Below are 21107 nucleotides of genomic sequence, written 5' to 3'. Positions count from 1 at the left end.
AGACAAATGAAAGCAAAACAATAATATTTAAAGAGTGGGTGACAGGAGGGCTTCCAGCCAGCGATTGTTGGTTGTGGAACTTTTGACACAAATCTGAGTTTATACCGCAATCATAGAAATACTCCCAATTTGCTTCTGATGAATTGCAGGAGGGCCTGAAGTTGATCATCTTTATTGTTTTCTTATTGTCAACAAATCACATGGAAAGAAAAGTGAATTGATCCCTTACAACAAGTATTGTCTATTGGAGTTTATTTGTCTGTGCTGTAAAGCTCAATTGATGCCCCCAAAATATTAAAACCACATCAACAAGCCATAAGTTGCAGGGGGTGAAATGTTCCTTCATTACCTAAACCACAACCATTTTAGTTTATTATGAGTCATTCCCACTCTCACAGTGTGTTGCAGGAAATACTCACTAGTGAATCAAATGTATATTAATCCACTGCTGAAAATAGTCCCTCACAAGCACAGTGTTTACTCCTGTTTGAGTTATATTTGCGGAAAACGACAGTGTGAGAACTTTTGAAAAATCAACTTCTTCAGTTTAGGAAACAATGGGCTTGCAGCTGAGAGCCAAAGACAGTGTAGAGACAGTGTAATCCCATCTGCAGCTACAAAGTAGTGGACAGAGCAAAAAAAGTCTGAGTAGGCTGGGAGGGAGCGGTGGTGGGTGGCTCAAACACACACTCGACTTTCATGCAGGAGACCAGTGATCATGTTCCATGTGAAAACAAAAGTCAATTTGAGTTTTTTTAACAACATAATGAAGTTACTGGCTTTTGTCACACATGAAATGGTAATCAAGTAACATACTCGTTTTTAGACCCCATCACAGCACTGAGACTGCTCTTATAAAGGTGACAAATGACATCCGCCTGAACACTGACGCAGGCAAAGTCTCAGTTTTAGTCCTGCTAGATCTGAGTGCTGCTTTTGACACTGTCAATCATGAGATCCTTTCACAGAGACTAGAGGACTGGGTGGGCATCTCTGGCACTGCCCTAAATTGGTTGAAGTCCTATCTAGAAGACAGGAAGTACTTTGTTGAAATTGGTAATTGTGTCTCAGACCACATTGCCTTGACCTGTGGGGTGCCCCAAGGGTCAATCCTGGGACTCCTTCTGTTCAATCTCTACATGCTGCCTTTAGGCCAGTTAATACAAAGTAATAATGTGTCCTACCACAATTATGCAGACAACACTCAGATCTATGTCTCACTGACAGCAGGTGAATATGGACCAGTGGATTCACTCTGTCACTGCATCCAACAGGTCAGTGTGTGGATGCAAAACAACTTTCTCCAGCTAAATTCAGACAAGACTGAAGTCATCGTATTTGGTCCACAGAAACAAAGAGAAAGTGTCAGCAGTCACCTCCAGTCTCTCTCTCTAAAACCTACAAATCAGGTTAGAAATCTCGGGGTAATAATGGTCTCAGACTTGAACTTTAACAGCCACATCAAATCAATAACATCAGCAGCTTTTTACCATCTAAAAAACATTGCCAAAATCAAAGGTATAGTGTCTAAACCTCTAAACTTGGAGAGACTTATCCATGCATTTGTCTCTAGTAGGTAGAGTAGGTAGTAGTACTGTAACGGCCTGCTCACTGGCCTCTCCAAACGGGCTGTAAGACAGCTGCAGTACATCCAGAATGCTGCTGCTCGGGTCCTGACCAGAACCAGTAAGAGCACATTAGTCCTGTGCTCAGGTCTCTACACTGGCTTCCTGTGGCTCAGAGAATAGACTTTAAAGCAGCTCTGCTTGTGTACAAGTCTCTCCACGGCCTAGCACCAAAGTACATCTCTGACATGTTAGTGCCATATGAACCATCTCGGACTCTGAGGACCTCAGGGACCGGCCTCCTGCTGGTGCCCAGAGTCAGGACTAAACATGGGGAATCAGGATTCCAGTTTTATGCAGCTAAAATCTGGAACAGTCTTTCTGAAGATGTGAGACAGGCCTCTACTCTGACAATGTTCAAATCTAGGCTCAAAACAGCTCTATTTCACTGTGCATATGACTGAAAGGATCTTATCTGCACTCTTCTCTTTTAAAGTTCATTTTATAATGATTATTTATGTTTTTATTTTGTATTGTGATTTTAATGCATTTTCTTGTTCTGTAAAGCACTTTGAATTACTTTGTGTACGAATTGTGCTCTACAAATAAACTTGCCTTGCCTTGCCTTATAATCATTAAAAAGCAAAAGCAGCATGTGTATACATTCAATAGGCTATATCTTCAGTAGCTAGCTAGCTAACCCTACACTTTTCAGGGTTTGATTCTGGTTTTGGAACAGTACATATTTTTTCCAAACTCTCCAGATAACGAGTATCATTAATACACGACGTGCCCCAGACACAACATTTAGCTCAAAATCCACAAAACCAGCCTGAAAATAAAGGTAATCTGAAAGGATTGCATTAAAGTCAATGGAGCACAGCTGTGTTGTTGTTGGACTCTTGTCCCTGGACACTACATCATGACTGGCCAGTGTACGTCTGGGGGCAGGACTTAGCAAAGGGTCAATTGACACAAAAACTGACACGTCCAAAACTGACACAAGAGCAGTACCTATAGAGCATTATAGTATGAAGCTTAGGGCCACTAACCAAGCTACGGTATCTAAAGAGACGGGAGTGAGAATGCCTTGACAGAGAGGCTGGTTTTGGCCTTAGAAAAACACCAGATTGGTTCTTTGCTATATGACCAGCCAGTTTTAATTTTATGCATTCATAACCTAAATTGTGTTCTGCGTTGGTCCTGGGGGCTCAACACACTGCAAATTAGGAAAACACATGCAAGAAGTCACACCACAAGCAAATGAAGAGACATCACTTATTTGATGACACATACACAGCATCAATTTGACATGTTCTGTGCAGTTGCATTTCTGGATATCTGTAAATTGAGGTCATGAAATGGGTTTTGCAGGTGTGGTTTACCACAGCTATATAGCCTCCTACATGGGTGATCTATAGCAGCAAAACATTGTATACTGTCTTGGGGTCTAAAATCTCTGGCGGCAGCCCTGTCTGTAAGATAATAGCTTGACATATCATTTGCTGCTTATACTGATTTTAAACTTTTTTTTGCGGACAATTTCCACTCCAAGACCAATAATTAGAAACCTGATGCTTGGGAGCGCTGCGGAAACAGTGCTAATGCGAACTGAAATGAAAATGCCTATTAATAGACCAGTGAAAACCAGACGTAGCCAAATGCAGGCTGTAAAAATGAGCTCACTGCAAAGAACAGAGACATGGGTTGGGTCAGAGAAAATCTGATAAATACAGATGTGACTGTGTGCTCACACATCACTCCACAGCATGTCGGCTTACTGTTTGCCAGTGTGGGTAAACAGAAGGTTTACTCGCTCTGTGGTTCCTGTAATGTCAGAGTGAAACTGGAGAGCTTCTGATTTGACCAGAGATACCTCTCTCTGTCAGTTTGTGTGCTTGTGTTTGTGTGTGTTTAAGAGCACGCCCCAACCAAATGCAATTAGTGTGAACCCACTTAAGACACATGTTGCTGTTAATATACCCAGAGAGACAATCAAACCTTCACAAGGAAAATTGAGACCAGAGAAAAGAGACTGGAAACCAGAAGAAAGAAGAGTCATCAACTGTGAGGATGATTACGAAGAGATCATGACAAGGGCAATGATGACAACACCAGCGTCAGTCATCAGTTATGCTCACTGTAATCCCTTAATAGTACAGACACTGAATGTGGCCCATATATCCCTGTTAGTCAAGCCCTTTTCTTTCAATTCCTCCCTGATTATCAAGTCCTGACGTCTCCTCCAATCCGGGCAGCAGGCTGATTAGTCTGACGCACTGAAGCAGAACCAAGCAAACGGAGAGAGGCAGTGTATTGATTGTCACAGTGACCTTTCCTTTGCCACTGTTCTAGAGATGTGGGGGGTTGCCATTCTTTAAGACTGGTTCACCACCAGCCGACACGGCTAAAGACATTGCTCTGCACAAATGACATTCATAGCTTTCACACGCTAAATTGTAATCATTGTGGTCTCAGTAGGGTGGCACGACCGCACTACAACCTTCAGCTCCTAAGAAGTGGGATGATAATCAACATAACACACCATGTTCATAGAAATGACCGCCTGTGGCCATGAAAGGGAGCCTGAAGATGCTGACATTTGGCTAAGGCTGTTTTTGTGTGTCTGTGGATGGGGCTGGAGACAAATACAGTAGATATGCAGGGTGGGGGAGGTGAAGATTTGACTGTGAAACTACTTCTGGAGTCCAAAGCATGTTTGGTAGGATGATTGGAAATGGCAAAGAAGAGAAGAGGGGTCTGCGGTTGAGGCGTGTGCCAATAATGGCAGATCTATATTTGAAACAGATCATAAAAAGCCAAGCAATACTCTTAAGTGAAGCAGTGGAGAGAAAATAAGGAGGATGTGGAGGAGGGAGGTAGAAGGACCGACAGGGGAATAGACATTGTTGGCGGTTAAGACGGGGAAAAGACATCTGTGGAGGGAGTGGGTAACCACATGAAGCCATGGGATCCAGATGGGACAGAAACAGGTATGCAAATTTGTTGATCTCAGTGATGTGAACAGATAAATCCAAGAAGAATAAGAAGAATCAAAGGGCAGCCGCGCAATAGGATTGAGGGGGAAGTTGAAAATCCATGTGAAGATGAAGCTGACAAGTGATTACAACCCTTCGTAGAAAAAACACAGCAGGGAATGGCAGTAATTACGGGTCAGGGCCAGAGCTCCGAGACTCTGACAAACATCCAGCTCAGCACACACACACAAACTACAGCACACACGCAGATAGCATGTGGGGAGCATGAAATGATCAGACCATCATTTAACTAACATACATCATCCGTTGCAGTGCATGGCAGGCCTGCCAGCAGGAGAAAACCAACACAGCAGTGCCGTGACCTTTGCAGAGGGAACAAGGGGTGGAAGAGAAATGGAAAGATGAATGACCTCCAGCTGATGCTTTAGATGACAATAGTGGAACTGACTGTCCTGGATACATTTATACTGCCAGCTCTGTAACTGTACATCCACATCCATTAAAACTGAAATCGCAGCTTGAAAGTGTATGGTCAGGTTTGTTAATCTATGATGCATACACACAGAAATACACAAAAGGAGTTAAAGGCAACTACTGGTACGGTTGTGATTCGTTAAAATGCAATGCCTCGTCTTATTAAGAGCGCAGAGAAGCAGACATGCAACCATAAAGTTCATAACCTGCCTGGGAAGTGTGTCGATAATACTCTGCACTGCCTGAACTGCCAAGATGCCTAAAGGGAAGCGTTTACAGGGGACCTATTATGATTTTATATAATGTTACCATGTCAGATATTCAAATTAAACTTGGCCATAGTTTTATATAATGAGGTAAACATATGTAAATATAAAGTCCAATGAGCAATAACCGCAGGCTTCAAACTGGTCGAAATACTGTTTCCAACCAGACAATCTGACATCAGCTTGTGACAGATTTCATCTTGTGGTCATTAGCTCCAGGCACATGACTACAAGTGTTTATATTACATATAGCACTACATTACATGCTAACATCAGGGAATGTAATCTAAGTTGCTGATGTTGTTAATTTCTCCCCGACTTCAAATCATATTCTGATGGAGATGCCAAGAGGGCACATGTGGAAGACCTGGAGACACTGACCGATCACTGGACTTTTTTGGGAGGGGACAGGCACTAAAACAGAGCTAAGACAGGGGTGATCCAGCACGGACAGCATGAAGAAAATAAAGTGTTTTTTGAACATTAAAGCATCTAACCATGTTCTAGTAGGAGCCCAAAGTGCAAGTATGAACCTGAAAATGAGCATAACAGGTCTTACGTTAGCTGCATCTGCTCCGGCGATGCTGCTCGCTTGAAACTCTTAAGACAATATAGAAGATGTTGTCATTTTACATGTTCCATACCCTCTGGTTTTCAACTCAAGTCCCTATGGACCGAGCTACTGCTGCAGTTTCTCTGCATGTAAGAGTCAACTCACGTGTAGAAAATAGTTCAGTTTTTGTGGTCAGCAAAATCAACCCACGTTCATATTAACTGTCAATCTCACCGTGTAGTTAATTCCCTGTGCTATTGTGCCTGTTTACTTTATGAAAATAGATATGCAGTGGATCCTGGTGTGATCAAATCATCCTCAAATGATCAAATCACTCCAGCCTGGGAAGTCTCTCTATTGCCCCCTTAGCTTCAGTCACGCAAACCACCTCAAATGGGTTTTTATATTATAGTGAATTATCTCCTCCCAGGAAGCAGAAGGTTGAGATAAAGAGAGGGTCTGTTAGCAACTTATTGGCTCAACATCAGAGATAGAGCTATTGGCGATGTGATGTGGTGTGGTGCAGATGATCGTGCTGCTGAATCAGCCAGTTTGGAAACCAGAAACCAAAGACCCTCGATCCCCTGCCTCCATGCTCAACCAGAGTTCCCTTTAATCCTTAGCGACCCCGTGCATGCCAGACACACACAAGCCACCACCAAGACTGTCTCCCCCAGCCCGGCTCCTAACCCCTGGGAAAACCGTCTCCTCGCCTGCAAACTATCGTCACTCTTCACCACACCTCCATCTCTAATTTAACCAGAAACCTCATGTGTGGTGCCAAGCGAGCCCTGCCTCAGATGATCCCTTGTGTAACCTCCAGCACTGAGAGCTTAATTCGAACTCAGTGTTAACATTACCTTACAATCAAGCTACAGTCACGGTTCTAAAGACTTGAGCATGGAAATCAAATAACTGCACATTATGATCAGACGTCATTTGGGTTTCCGTGAATGAAGCCAATTCAAACTGGCGTGCCAATTATGAATTTGAAAAAAGGAAACACACTTTCGCTGGCACGTCTCTACTCCAACAGGGTTCAAAAGCAACAAGATTTTGTTTTCATGCTGAACTAGCTCGGGCCTCGTGTTAAACAAGCATATCCAAGTTGTGTTTGTGCTGCCTTTTTAAAACCTTTTTCACAGCAAGTGTCTGTCCTTTGATTCTCATGGGGGGTTTCCCATCCTGTGTAAATCACATCTCCCAGGTCAGTTTAGATCGAATCAATGTGCAGACAAAAAATCTCAACAACAAACCCAATTTAAAACTGAGCTTACACCCGTGATGCATCATGTGTACATCTAATCTGATGATATACGGCATATTCAATGCAGACTCACGTGAGGATACTGTATTACATCGCCGCCATCTCATTCATCTTTTGTGGTTGTGGATATTATTTACATGCTTCTCTGTTTCCACACTAACCCAGTGGTGCATTAACCAAGCATGCAATCTGATGGGATCCCTGCCAGGGTTTCTGACGTCCATTCATCATCCATAAGACACACACCGTTTGCATGCTTACATGCTTTTACTTGAATCTCACGTCTCTCCTAGAGATGGAGCACATCTGAGGAAAATAGGTTTTACACATGAGCATGTACGCACAATGACGACCCTTCTCTGTAGAGGACAAAGACACGAGGTGGGAACTTTGGAAAATTCAGTACAGGAAAATCAAATACAATAACTTTGAGGTGTCAGACGAATGAGGAAACATATCGAGTTAAAATCTGAAGTGTTGGGAGCATAAATTGGTGGAAAAAAGGGCTGACTCTATTTCTCCCCGTTATAATTAGTCATATTATTCCCTTTAATCAACGGCAATTGGGCACCAACGTGATTTTTTATATGTTGATTGCACTTGTATAAAGTTTCTTTACTTAACAGGGACACCAGACGGTCATTGATTGTCCCAGAGTTAGCAACTAGCTAAATTACATCAGCAGTCCATGGAAAATCCACAAAAGAATAGTGGCTTGACATGGTGTAATTCAGACACGGGAATGGAGAATAAACATTGCATCATACAAAATTAAAAGCATTTTCTATTTAAAAACATTACATCAAACAAAAAGAGAAATAGAATACTGCATGCTTAGTACTTTGTGGTGACTGATCACATGATTGGTTAAGCTTTAGCCATGGTTTCAATTGTGATTTTAAGCCAGAGAGAGACAATGAGCATCAGACAATGCCAATACATGTGTGAGCATCGATGACTTATCCTCAAAAATGGCAGTTTGTATTGGGAACATGACATTATGGGGAGACAGCTATAACTATCAGACCATTAAATTACACCGTGGCTGCACTGAGAATATAGGCTAATCAGGTTTTCTATGGTTAAACCTAGGGTCATCAGGAGTTCCTCTGTAGCCTTTGAAAAAACGGAATCTAGAGCGGAGTACACTTTAGTGTGCACAGTGAAAAGGAGTGTATATTCAGAGGAGATTTACACTCACATTTATGAGTTTTTAACATTGTCATTTATTGTTAGACGACATAGAGGATAAAAAGATAAACCCCTCCCTTATTTCCATGCTGTACTTCAGGTACACCTTTATATGTCTGTGGTGTTGGCTCAAGATACTGTAGGTGCACTATATGCCTGTAAACCTGGTTCAAGAGTGACACCTAGTGGACAAAGGCAGTATCACTATAAAGTTGGATCAGTTGTTTTTTGTTATTCTCTTGAACACAGACTTGTTAAAATATGCGAGTACTATGACTCAGGCCCACACCCAAACTTTACAGATGACCTCAGAAAAAGAGCACAAATTGGTATCAAATGGTTTTTAGTACAGGTCTTCCTGAGCAAAGCAGAATTTCCTTCACTGCTTGTAGGCACTTTGTTTTGTTGCTGCTGACACGTGAATCTGTGGCTAGTGACAAAGATGTAGTGATGAGTTTTTAAGATTTAAGTTGATACTTAATTTTCAAGGTTTAATTTAATTTCCTGATGGTTTTCTTTTTCTCTATTTCTACATTCCAAACCCAATATTACACATGATAACACAGTCTGTGTATTTTTACTGGCTGGATGTCTGATTCCTGAGGATTTCCAACAAAGATAAAGAGCTTCAAAAACACCTGTTTCTTACAAGGAAAAGGTCTGTGCTTATATTTGAGAATTGAGCTTTTTAAGACACAGAACGTAATTATCCATTGGTTGTTATTTCAGCAACAGCAAGACTTAAAGTGAAGAGAGCATGTTCTCACATAGACAATAAAACCTAATAGTCATCTTTGAGACTCAGAGAAAACCATTTCTTTGTTTTTTTTTATTTTACATTGTACCTACACAAAGACATAAACACACATAAAAGAAAATGATCACATAAGTAGGTACCACAGGTGAAAAACACACAAAATAACAAAAACTTTGGCATTAGATTTCCTGTTATTTGCACTTGAAAATAACATTTTTAAAAAGGGCAAAAACACTAACTACATCCCTGCATTTCCAGTCATACCTGGGTGGTCAACCTAAAACCATTCCTGAAATGACTTTGTGGCACAAGGTGGTTGATAAACCAGCATCATTTGTCATGTTATATTTAACTCCATCCTTCATCCTGGCTCAGAGAACCCACTGATAAATTGTTGTTTTAAATAAATATGCTTTTCCCATCATAATACAGTTTTTGGGGTCTTTTCCTGTCTTATAATCTCTTAAATAACCAAACATTATGACCGGAGGACAACCATAAAAATCTCCTATTCTCTGTGAAAACTCCTTCCACCTTCTGGGGGTTCCTTGACATTCCTTATACAATCACAATGTATACTTAAATATTTGTTTACTCATAACGCTTAATGTGGGTTATAGAAAAAAATGCATCTAAATTGTAGATTTTTTTTTGAAGATTTAAGAAACTTTACATAGTAAAATAGGTTTGTGTTGTATTGCACATTTGGTGTGTTGCATGAAATTTCATCTTGGAAACAAGTGACAGTAGAGCTCTTTGTAAAGCTAACATAACACTAAAAAAGAGGCAAAACATGGTACAGATCTGAATCAGTTTACCTAAATGAAAGTCTGAAAACAGTTATTTTAAAATTGCAAGTCATAGCACACTCCAAAACTGTATGAAAACATATTAAATCAGTTTGACTTTACCCCCATCCTGTAACGTTTTATTATGTTGTTGAGCAAGCATGTTGCATTTATGCTTTTTCTGCTTAGTTTCACAAGAAACACTGTGCTGCTACACTATATTGTGATACTACATGATAGTTTTGACCTGTGATATTTCATGTAAGGGCAGTTTTTTTGTCTCTGTATGCCATAATTATACCTTCCTCTGAGTGTTTTATATTGCTGTTGTTATGTCTTTGTATATGAATTATTGAGGGCTATCCATTCTGAGTAGTTTCATGTTGTAGGGCCCTGTGAGGTTGCCATTTATCCGCATTATTGTATTCTTCTGTCAGATTGTCCTTGATTTACTTATTTGTTATTGTATATTTCTTTTCTGCTTTAATATGTGTGGGTTTGCTATGGTTCATATTTACATTTACACCTCTTGATTAGTTCCAATTGAACAGATGGCCTCAGTGTATTTTATACCATAATGACAACATTTTAAGTGGAAATACGCTGGTTATCCCTGAATTAATGCAGGATTTTTAACTTACAGAGAGCCTCGGATGCTTTTCAGACTGCCAATCAGTACCATGGACTTTCATTATCAGTAATCTGGACTGTTTTGTTCTTATTTTAACAATCTGAATCCTCTTGAATCTGTTAGTAATGTCACTGTCAGGCCATTTTGGAGGTAGAAATAATGTGTGAGGATTCTTACCATTCTTCATGGAAGACCTCTGAGATTGGATGCAAGTTAACAGCCCATCCCTGCTTTATATCTTATTAATGCTACCATTTTAACATGTAACTATCTCAACAAGGTTCTTGTAAAAAAAAAAAAAACCCAGATCCACTGTTTCTGAACCTGTTTGCCTACAATTCCCTGTTGTATCTTTATATCATTCAAGTTCAACTGTACAAACTACCACAGCAATAAGACATGAGAGATGAATCTGAAAACTGCATTATTAGCTTGAAACTTAAAAGAAGAGTCACTGAGGTTCTCAGGAGAATAAAAGTGTCTTAGAATAAATGACTTCAAAGAAAAATATGTGCTGGTAAGGCTTTGGCAGTCCACGTGGCTCAGTTAAGAAGAAGAGGATTGTTGTCGTTTTGATCTTCAACATGATCCTCCTCAACTTGGACGACAAGGTCTGGTTTTCTGTCCTCTTCAGCAACATCCACTCCGATCACACCCACCACCCTGAAACAGGGAAAAAACAAGGTATAAGAGGAGCAGAATAACTATGGGATACATTACTGTCTCTACCAACTCCAAATAAACCGGACAACTGTTTAACAAAGCTTCTCTCTGCAACCGCAGCACAGGTTTTCATCTACCAAAGTCACTGATGTCTCAAGTGTTACAAGACATAAACCCCAATAAGTGTGCTAGGAGCCAGACTTGACAATCTGTACATGGCCCACTGAAAAAACAGGTTTTTTTGTAAGTGGAGCCCTTGTTGTTCTTGGCTGTAAGACTAAGATTGCTGAACCAGTGGCTTTGTTATTCTATAAGTATGCAGCATTGAACAGAAGAAGCAGCACATGTGACAGAGATGGATTCACTCAAGGAGTTTCATGTTTCACGCTACGCCTCCCAGACTGACTCAGCAGTACTACACTGCCAGCTCAGTGTTACAGTGCAAATGTAAGAACACAGCGTACCACAGATAGATATACATTAATAGCATTTTCTTCATTCCTATATATAGCACAGCATCAATGTTGATGGTGTATTAGTCAAAATGCAAAGGGAAAGACATAATGTTCATGCCAGAGATTTCCATAACTATGTGAAGCAGGAAACGGTTGGGTGATGGAACTTAGATGTGATACACAGGAATGAGGAACTGATTTTTCTTGTTTTCTGAGGGGCCAAACCAAGCAATGCATTTCTCTTTTTCTAGTCGAGCAAAACTGGCAAACAGTGACTCAGCAGAAAAAAAGGGTTTGTAATGTAACCCACAGAGTGCATCTCTACACCTGAAGCATATCTGCTTGCATTACCTGCTGTTTTTATCATTGTATGACCTAATCACTTTGGACTGAATACTCTCTGAACATCTTAAGGTTGGAAATACATGATTGTATGCCTTAGTTATGTTAAGCATTTGCACTATGTAGTGAAACATGCAAAGGTGCTGGTACAAGCCTCTAATGTTCTGTTATCTACTTTGGTAACTTGATGAACTTACCCTAGAACAAACAAGGGGATGGCACAGAGTCCTGCAGACAACAGGAAGGCGAAGCCGGGGTACCATGCCACTGTAGCAGCATAGACGCTGTTGAAGACAGCGCTCGATACATTCCCAGTTAAACTCTCCAGGAAGGAAAGAAAGGCAAACAGGGCTCCTGTCGAAACACACCCAGGAGAGAAGAAAAACAAATATTTTAAAAAGTGATAGGCTGACTGACAACAGGAAATGCCTAAAGTCAGTTGAATTTTAAGATTGCCCTTTGCTCTAAGGAACAGAAACTAGGAGTGTTTTGTTTTCAAGTGCATCATGAAGTTGCCTGGACAGGCAACCCTTCAGTGGACTCTGACTCTGCAAACACACAGTCATGGGTCCATGGCTCCCGCAAAGCTTTCAAAACACTCACCCTGTTCAGATTTTGGGATGATCTTTGACATCATGGAGCGCAGAACGGGGAAAGGCATTATAGCCAGTAGCATTGGCAGCCTCACTGTGGCAAACATGTAACAAAAGACAGATTATATTTCACATCATAACACAGGGACTATAATGTAACCTCATCAACCTGTAAAATATACACATAATTAAATTCATTTTTCACACTGGTTATATAAATGTCAATTTAAATTATAGCTGCTGCGCAGCGAGGGGTCGGGTCCGGGCATTTTTAGGCAATTCTGAGCAACAAGCAGAAGAATTGGAAGACATTTAGGAATTTAGCAACACAATCTGCCTTTTGCATCAGCTGAGGCTAAGAATCAATTTCTATCTCACTGAGCTAATTAGTCAGTGATAATTCATGTGTAGCTTCAGAAACTGACTAAGCCAGACGTGCAGGTTTGACAGCAGTCCATGCATGGAAAAGCAGATTTCAAACCATTGTAAAAAATTCAGTTATCGAAACAAAAATCTGAAAATACACATATTGCATCTAGACAGCATGGAGATGTTGGTAATTTGTTTGTAACAATGATTGATTTGCTCCATAAGTGAAAAACTGATGTTTAAATTTGCCATTTTTACATTGACTCCAATTGTTCACATTAGAGCAAAATTCAAAATGCTGTCAAAAATTCAGTTTTTGAGATAAAATTCTGAAATTTGCCACACATCATCTACCATGACTCTAGATTTTTTTTCATGAACATTGAAGATTTATTTAGCAAGAATTTGCATGTATATGTTTACAGTACCGTTTACAGTCAAACATTTTGATGCACTGTAGGCTCAATTTTTGATAAATCAAAAATCTGAGAAACATAGTTTGTGTAGGACAGTCTGAAGATGCTCTGTAGCAAGTTTGGTGTCAATTGAGCAAAAATTGTGGGAGGAGATAGGTTTAAGAAGTTTTACAGTTTTTGAAAAAAAAAAACAGAGTGATGAACTTCATAATTTTTAATAGGTTTAAATGTACTTATAGCACTTGTAGCACTTATGGTTGATTTGTTATGAATTTTCAAAGTTTTGAACTTTGGACGCTTGGTGTAGTGCCACCATCAGGACTATTGGCTTGAGTTTACAGCTGAGGATATCTGGCATGAGACTGGACCTTTGTGCAAAGTTTGGTGAGTTTTCACCCATGGGAAGTATGATTTCCTCGGAAGAAGAAAGAAGAAAGAAGAAAGAAGAAGAATACAATAGTGTCCTGGCAGTTTAGCTGCCCGGACCCTAATTAACAATGCAGTGATAACAGATCATAATTACACTATTTTATCTACTTGCAATGCAATAATCTAATAAAATACAGAGGATACTGAATCCCTGGTAACGTTTCTACAGCTTGTAAAGGCTGAAGGAAAGGCAGGATCTGTTAATCAGTAACCTTTGAGACACGCTTGTGTTGTTTATTGATGCAGTTTTATGTTTTTTATCACTCTTCACTGTGCCATTTTTCCAGTAGCTTAAGTGTGTCTTTTTTAATATAATATGTGCTGTCACCCTATTTTAAGTAAAGCATGCCATATAATATATTGGAAAATAGACTATCTAAACAGAGATATTACCCATTTCTCATTTGTATGGCAGTAGGCACACAGAGACATATTAGTTAGTTATTAACATGAATCCTTTGCATAATCTCACAGTACAATTTTGTAATCTATATTTTGCTTAACAGAAAAAAATCAGATGTAATTTATCACAAAATACTTCCAGAGCTTGTATTTGTGTATTTGAAATACTTAGAATACATTATTTAATGTGTCATTTTATTCTCAAATAAGACACATCACAACACAACTTTTTAATTTATTTGTTTCTTTGTGTATCTTTTGCACTCTTTCAATCGGTTGCTTGTAAAGTTGGAGATTTTACACTTACATTTATCACTCCTGAAAAAGGGCATCTGCTAAATGTCCAGTCTTACTGTTGTCTGAAAGAACTAGTGCATCACCGTGGATTAACTGTTCAGATTCAGCAGTTGTATTTCAATTGCCAGTGCACTCAGCCAGTCAGTGGTCACTGCGACTGACAGAAACCACACAGAATGCACCCTGAATTCACATCCTCCGATCTCCAAGATATCCCATTAGGCCACTTTAAGGTTATGTCAGACCCATATTGAGGCTACTAAATGCCTAAAATGTGATATTATCAGTTTGTTTAAAATGTATATTTGTATTTTCAAATTTTTAATGTTATTATAATTAAATACAGGTTCCATGCCTATGTTTTGTATTTTATTTTTGATTCATTTGATGAGCAAAGTTTTTTTTTCTCAAGACATTTTTTGGGGCATTTTGCCTTTAATTGATAGGACAGTCATGTGTGAAGGGGGGAGAGAGAGGGGGAGTGAGATGCAGCAAAGGGCCACAGGCTGGAGTCGAACCCAGGCCGGTGCGGCAACAGCCTTGTATATGGGGCGCCTGCTCTATCCCCTAAGCCACTGAGGCCCTGATGAGCAAGCATTTGTAATTTTTCACAAGATACTTTTAGATGTATTTGTGCCCATCTCTGAGTCAAGGGTGAATCCAATTAATATTATTCCACTGTCTTCATCAAACTTTCAACATCACTGAATTTCTTTGAAAACAGGGCAAGTAAATACAAAACCAGGTCCAGGTTTGTAAACCTTGTTAACAACTGACAGACAAGGCCTTGGTGATTTCTCCCCTAAACAGGAGATTCAAACTATTGTACATTAGTGGTTTTAGTAGAACAGTGTTGTGGAAGGTTTACTCACCTAAAAACATCAGTAGCGTGGTCTTCACAAATGGCAGCAGGACCATGCCTGATACAACGGAGAGGATCCCGAGCAGGATAATGAGCAGCTGTGGCATACCGCAGCATGTGAATACTGACACTCCCACGAAGCTGACAAAGAACACAGCAGTAGACAGTGCTGAGCCGTAGCCAATCAAAATCTCAGTCCAGCACAGTGGCTCATCCAGCTCATATAGCACCAACAAGGAGAATCCACCCCAGGCGAAAGAGAAGCTGGTGAAGATGAGCATCAGGAGGACCAGGACAGTTTTACACCTTTGACTAGTCCCTGCAAACATCTGGTAGACTCCATAGAGCATCTGTTTCATGGCTGAGCTCTGAGGAGACCCATCTAGAATAATGGCATCAGTAGGAGCTTGCTTCACAGTCTCTTCTAGGATGAAAATTGCATAGAGCAGGATCACACACTGACAAAGTGCAGCGGTTAGGAAAGGCCAGTTAAAGCCTGCAGCTCTCAAAAAGTAGCCTGTTGATATTGAAGCCACCCCAGACAACAGGCCAATCATCATGTCCACTCCAGCAATGCGCAGCGTCTTCTGCTGATCATCCTCACACAAGTCTGCTATGTAGGCGAAAACGCCGCCCAGGAACGTCCCCAAGCCACCAAACAAAGAACTGAGAAGCGAGGAGCCGACAAGCAGGTATATGTTGAGCTCGAAGTAGGACACTGTCAGGAAGGACAATGCGTACATTAACGAGCCAATCAGCGGCATGATGATTGTAATCTTGCGTCCTCCCCGGTCACTATAAGCCACAAGCATTAGGGTGACGATCAAAGAGGGGATTGTGGATAGGAGGTCTGAGTAAAGGGAGAAGAGAGATGCATGTCTCTGTACCTCCTGGAAAACAGAAAGAGAGAGCATGGTTAGGTCAAAAATAAACTTCATGTTAAGCCTTTCTGCATTCAACTGTAAAAGCAAGCCACAGAGAGCGTAATATATACTCTCAAGTTGGGAACTATAATACAAACGATACAAGTTAAAATCAGATTCAGGAAAGGATTTATTGCCAAGTATGTTTTCTCTTCCAAGGAATTTTCTGGTGCAACCATAAAACAGACATTAAACACATTAAGAGGAATGTAAATGAGGCAAAGTACTGCAACACTTGAACTTAAATTAAAAAATTACAATAAAGACATGACTAAGATACAGGGGGTGCAAAAATATCAAGCACGCAATGTGCAGAAGTTCCCAATGCTGCAAATATGGGAGGTGATGTTGAGGTCCTGGGAGTCCAGACTCCACAGCGTTGACAGGGTGACAGGGCCAGAAATCCACAATCATCTCCACTGTCTTATGAGGGGGGAGCTCCAAGTTCTTTTCACTGCACCAGGTCACTAGATGGTCAATCTCACACCTATAAGCGCACTCATCCCCGCCAGAGATGAGCCAAGTGAGGGTGGTGTCATCTGCTAACTTCAGGAGCTTGACAGACTGGACAACAGGAAGAAGAGCAGAGGCGAAATGATGCAGCCTTGAGGGGAACTGGTGCTGATAGTTCGGGAGTCAGAGACTTGTTTCCTTAGCTTCACGTGCTGCTTCCTGTCAGACAGGAAGTCTGTGATCCATCTGCAGATGGAGTCAGGCACGTGCAGCTGGGAGAGCTTGTCCTGCAGCAGAGCCAGGATGATGGTACTGAAGGCAGAGCTGAAATCCACAAACAGGATCCTGGTGTAGGTTCCTGGGAAGTCCAGGTGCTGGGGGATGAACTGGAGGGCCATGTTGACTGTGTCGTCCACAGACCTTTTGGCCCTGTAGGCCAACTGCAGGGGGTCCAGGAGTGGGTCATTGATGTTTTTGGGGTGGAAGAGAACAAGGCTCTCAAAAGAACATTATGAGCACAGAGGCCAGGGCAACCGGTTTGAAGTCGTTATTTCCTGTGAATCTTGTTTTTTGAGGACAAGGAAGATGGTGGAGGTTCTGAAGCAGGCTAGAATGTGCCGTGTCTCCAGTAAGGTGTTAAAGATGTCTGTGAACACTGGAGACAGCTGATCGGCACAGTGTTTCCGGCCCAGCTGCTCTGCAGGGATTCTGCCTCCTGAAGAGTCTGTTGACATTGCTTGCCAGAACAGAGAGAGCAGTTACTGTGGAGTGGGGCAGTGGAGCTCTAGGATGGGCCCCAGGGGTCTGGGGGATGGTGTCAGGACTGTGCCATTGTCTTTCAAATTGACAGTAGAACTCATTCAGCTGGTTTGCCAGGAGCAGGTTGCAAATGGAGTGGGGGGATTGAAGTTTGGTGACCTGTGTTAGGAGAGTCATTTGGCTGAGAACTGTTGTTGGAGTTTCTCAAAGTACAGTCCTTACGCCTCTCTCACCGCCCTGTTAAGCTTGCACTTAGCCTCTTTAAACCTTTCCTTGTTCCCACTCCTGAATGCATCTTCCTTTTGCAACCTCAATTGTCTGAGTTTAGCTGTGAACCAGGGTTTGTCATTGTTATAACTCCGCATTTGTATGGGAACGCAGCCATCCTCACATAAGCTGATCTAGGACGTCACAGCCTCTGTGTACAACATTCCAGTCTGTACAGTCCAAATACACAGGTTTACAGAGTTTTAATTTCCGCCTGTACGCAGGAATCAGGTGGACCATGACGTGGGCACCACTGATCATTGTGTAACAACAATCGAAAACATTCTCCTCACTGGTCGGGCATTTAAAAAACTGTCCGTATTTTGGGAGTTCATGGGTGAGATTACCTTTGTCAAAGTTACCAAGGACAATAACAAAGAGTCTGGGTATATTCGCTCCACACTCAGAGGTACAGAGATAGTGACAATTCAATTTCATAAAACCAACACAGAATGAAAGCACTTCAGCATCATGTGAGGCATTTTCTACTTATGGCCAGAAGGAACAAAGCTTTTTACTGTGCAACAGGTGCTGTAAAGGGTATTTCAAAGCACTAACAGGCTCTTCCAGATCAGTCTGTTTGTTCTCACTTCTCCACTGTATGTCAGTCTCCTTCTATAATTACACCGTTGCTGATACTATCGCGGGAGAATATTTCCTGTAAATCCTTCTTACAATGTCATATACCTTGATCTACTTAAGACTTAATTGCTGTAAATCAGAATCAGAAACAAGCAGGAGCGAATGCAAATTCATAGGTGGCAATGTGCTTTGAAATAATATGTGATTAAGGTCCCCGTAAATGTAAATGTAAGATTATCACTCTTTAGAAAATGTGTTGCTGCTGCAGCACGTCAGTCAGTATCTGTCCAAGTAAACTTTAGTCACAGGTCTCCTTTATGGCGCAGTAGCTGAATCAGTTCTTTTTTTTCTGAGCAGTGCAAGAGGGCATCTGAGAGGGTTATAGGAAAATATATGCTGTGTCATGAACATATACACAGTTTCTCTGGCCAATGCCTAAAGTGCTATTGTTTCTTAGGCTCCAGGTCACTTAAGGAAGCCTGACTTGTTTTCCGGTAGTGAGACATTTCTTTTGTCCACACAAAGAAACCCTCACACAACATTGATTGAGTCAGTGTCACATGCATTACAATGTGAAAGGCAGAACACACAAGGGAAAGCAGCAGCATTTTTCCCCCGAGATTAGTATTGACAGTATTGATATCATTACACACTATCAGTAAACTGAAAGTGTTACACAGGTGGACAGTGGAGAGGTTAATCCAGTGCATTCATTCTTAGTGTGCTTTAAGAGGAAGGGAAAAAGGGACAACTTGCTCCAGACTTTGGCAGTTGTGAATCCTCCTTTGGTCACGAGTTAATTAAATGCATGCGTTCTTTCATCCAGCGAGAAGTGACTAACCTCAAAGTAGCTGGACTGGTTGCTGCCGTTTCCTACACATCTGGAGGAGTTGTCAGAGATGGGGTAGGTGGTGTTTGTCAGCTCCTGCCAGAGCCTCCTGTACACATACTGCTGCACAAGAGGGTAGATGAGAAAACTGGAGAAAGCATACAGTGCAACCACGGGCTCCACGAGGTAAAGACCCTTCATTTTGAGTGGCTGCAATTTTCCCTGAAAAAGATATGAAGAGAGAATACATAAGGATATAGCCACAGGCGGCAATTCTGGGGTTCAAGCCAGCATGGAGCGTTAGAAGTTGAAAGCTATGACAGATCAAGATCTTTGACAGTTTACGACACTTGCATTAAAGATAAATTACAGGTTTTATAATGATCGGACAAAGGTTTATTCATTTAGCGCAAAATCTGTGCCCAAGCTTCTGCAGCAATGCAGGGACCCCTTATTGGTCATTTGCAGAAACATTTTGGGGACATGTTTTACCAGATAAACAAATAAGCATGTTTGGAATGAACAATTTCCAAATAATTTCACACGCGTATTTCAACATTATTATTTAACGTATCCTGCCAGTTTGGGAATGATTAGACAAACAATTTTTGATTAATAGTATGATTTTCACATATGTAGCGCCTCCTAGTGATCCCTTTGAATGCATCTTTCAGGATATGTTTAAGGTACTGATGACACATAACCTACAAGTCTCATGACTACTGGCCCATCAGCTTTGGAGTTAAGTCTGATGATGTGCTGAGACATGCCCATTTTAATGCTCATTCATCACCATCCCCAAAACCCAAAGAGATATCAGAAAGCTTTTGATAACTTTTGACCTGCTTGGTCCAATAAAAATAATACATCTTAATGGTTGTTGAGGCTTTTTGTAGATCAAATTTAGCTGGACTTGTGTGTCAAATTTCAGTTCAGTCCGACTTATGGTGTGAGGGGCATGGCCTTTCCAAAACTGAATTTTTGGCCCCTAATTATAGCGCCCCATCACACCGACTGGCATCATATTAAGCAACATTTGCACACAAATTCCAATCATTGCTGAAAATTCCACGTGTCTACGATGTAACATTTCTGAAGAATGATACAGGTAAAGTCACACAATAACAACAGGGTTTCAGCCCTCGGGCTTGACCACCTAATTATCATGAACACAGATAACAGGGTAAAATAACAGGTTAACAATGCATGTCTGCGCAGACATGAGGTTGGATCTTTAAAACACGTGACGGCAATGTCATTTATAAAATACTGCCATTTAAACTACAGTTAAAAATGTCCTTAGAACTTCTGAATAGCTTAGAAGATTATCATCATTTGGTTGACTGCACGTTGCAACCTTCAACCTCAAAGTTCAGATAGCTAATATTTTGCATATGCATTTTGATGATCGTCAATGAGAGAGTTGACACGACATTATAGATCCAATATTAGCTGCGAGTTTAAAACATAAAGTGGAATAAACGATAATAACCATGCAATGCACCGCTTGTTTGTTTGTTCCTGTGAATGCTGAAGGATGAGCTGTGCTATGTCGTTGTTTAGATAGCAAACAAAGGAAGACAGCTTAGCCGTTAGCCTATTTTCTCATAAGACATTGACAAGTACATGCTGTACAAACGTACCTTTTAGACAGACGTCTGGATCATGTCATAACCAACCAATTAACCCTTGCAAAGCATTCTGTTTACGAAGTCGGCCTGAGCTCCTCTTTTATACAAAAATGTACGGCGTTATTAAAAAGCGCAGAAGTCCCGCCCCTTACCGTATACGATTGGCCAGCAGTCTTTCAAGGCTGCGTTCATTCGATGGATGGAACTGTCACTCAACTGTAAAACCGGGCGAGAACATTCTGTGACTTCCTGTAACAAGCTCTTCATTTCACATAAACATTTATTTTAAATGCCTCGCCGTAACGTTAATTTGACACATTTAGAAAAAATTGTTTCTATTCAAG

At 41.0% G+C, this 21107-nt stretch overlaps 1 protein-coding gene across 2 annotated transcripts; it reads right to left on the bottom strand.

Moving 5' to 3' along the window:
• Positions 1–9620: 9620 nt before the first annotated feature.
• Positions 9621–20876, bottom strand: slc46a3 (solute carrier family 46 member 3). 2 transcript variants are annotated; one of them, XM_049592339.1, is made up of 6 exons: positions 20776–20876; positions 19145–19354; positions 15330–16209; positions 12555–12638; positions 12149–12305; positions 9621–11154 (listed from the first exon to the last, which is right to left on the bottom strand). In XM_049592339.1, exons 2-6 carry the CDS (start codon positions 19331–19333, stop codon positions 11034–11036), a joined length of 1431 nt encoding a protein of 476 aa, XP_049448296.1. In that variant the 5' UTR covers positions 19334–19354; positions 20776–20876; the 3' UTR covers positions 9621–11033. The 2 variants fall into 2 exon arrangements, with proteins under 2 accessions (XP_049448296.1, XP_049448295.1); XM_049592338.1 differs by lacking the exon at positions 20776–20876 and adding an exon at positions 20625–20739.
• Positions 20877–21107: the final 231 nt, after the last annotated feature.

This window comes from Epinephelus fuscoguttatus, linkage group LG12, assembly GCF_011397635.1.
Source record: "Epinephelus fuscoguttatus linkage group LG12, E.fuscoguttatus.final_Chr_v1".
Lineage (NCBI taxonomy): Eukaryota > Metazoa > Chordata > Actinopteri > Perciformes > Serranidae > Epinephelus > Epinephelus fuscoguttatus.
The sequence above is the reverse complement of the archived record's forward strand: the minus strand, read 5'-3'. Positions and strand labels throughout refer to the sequence as shown.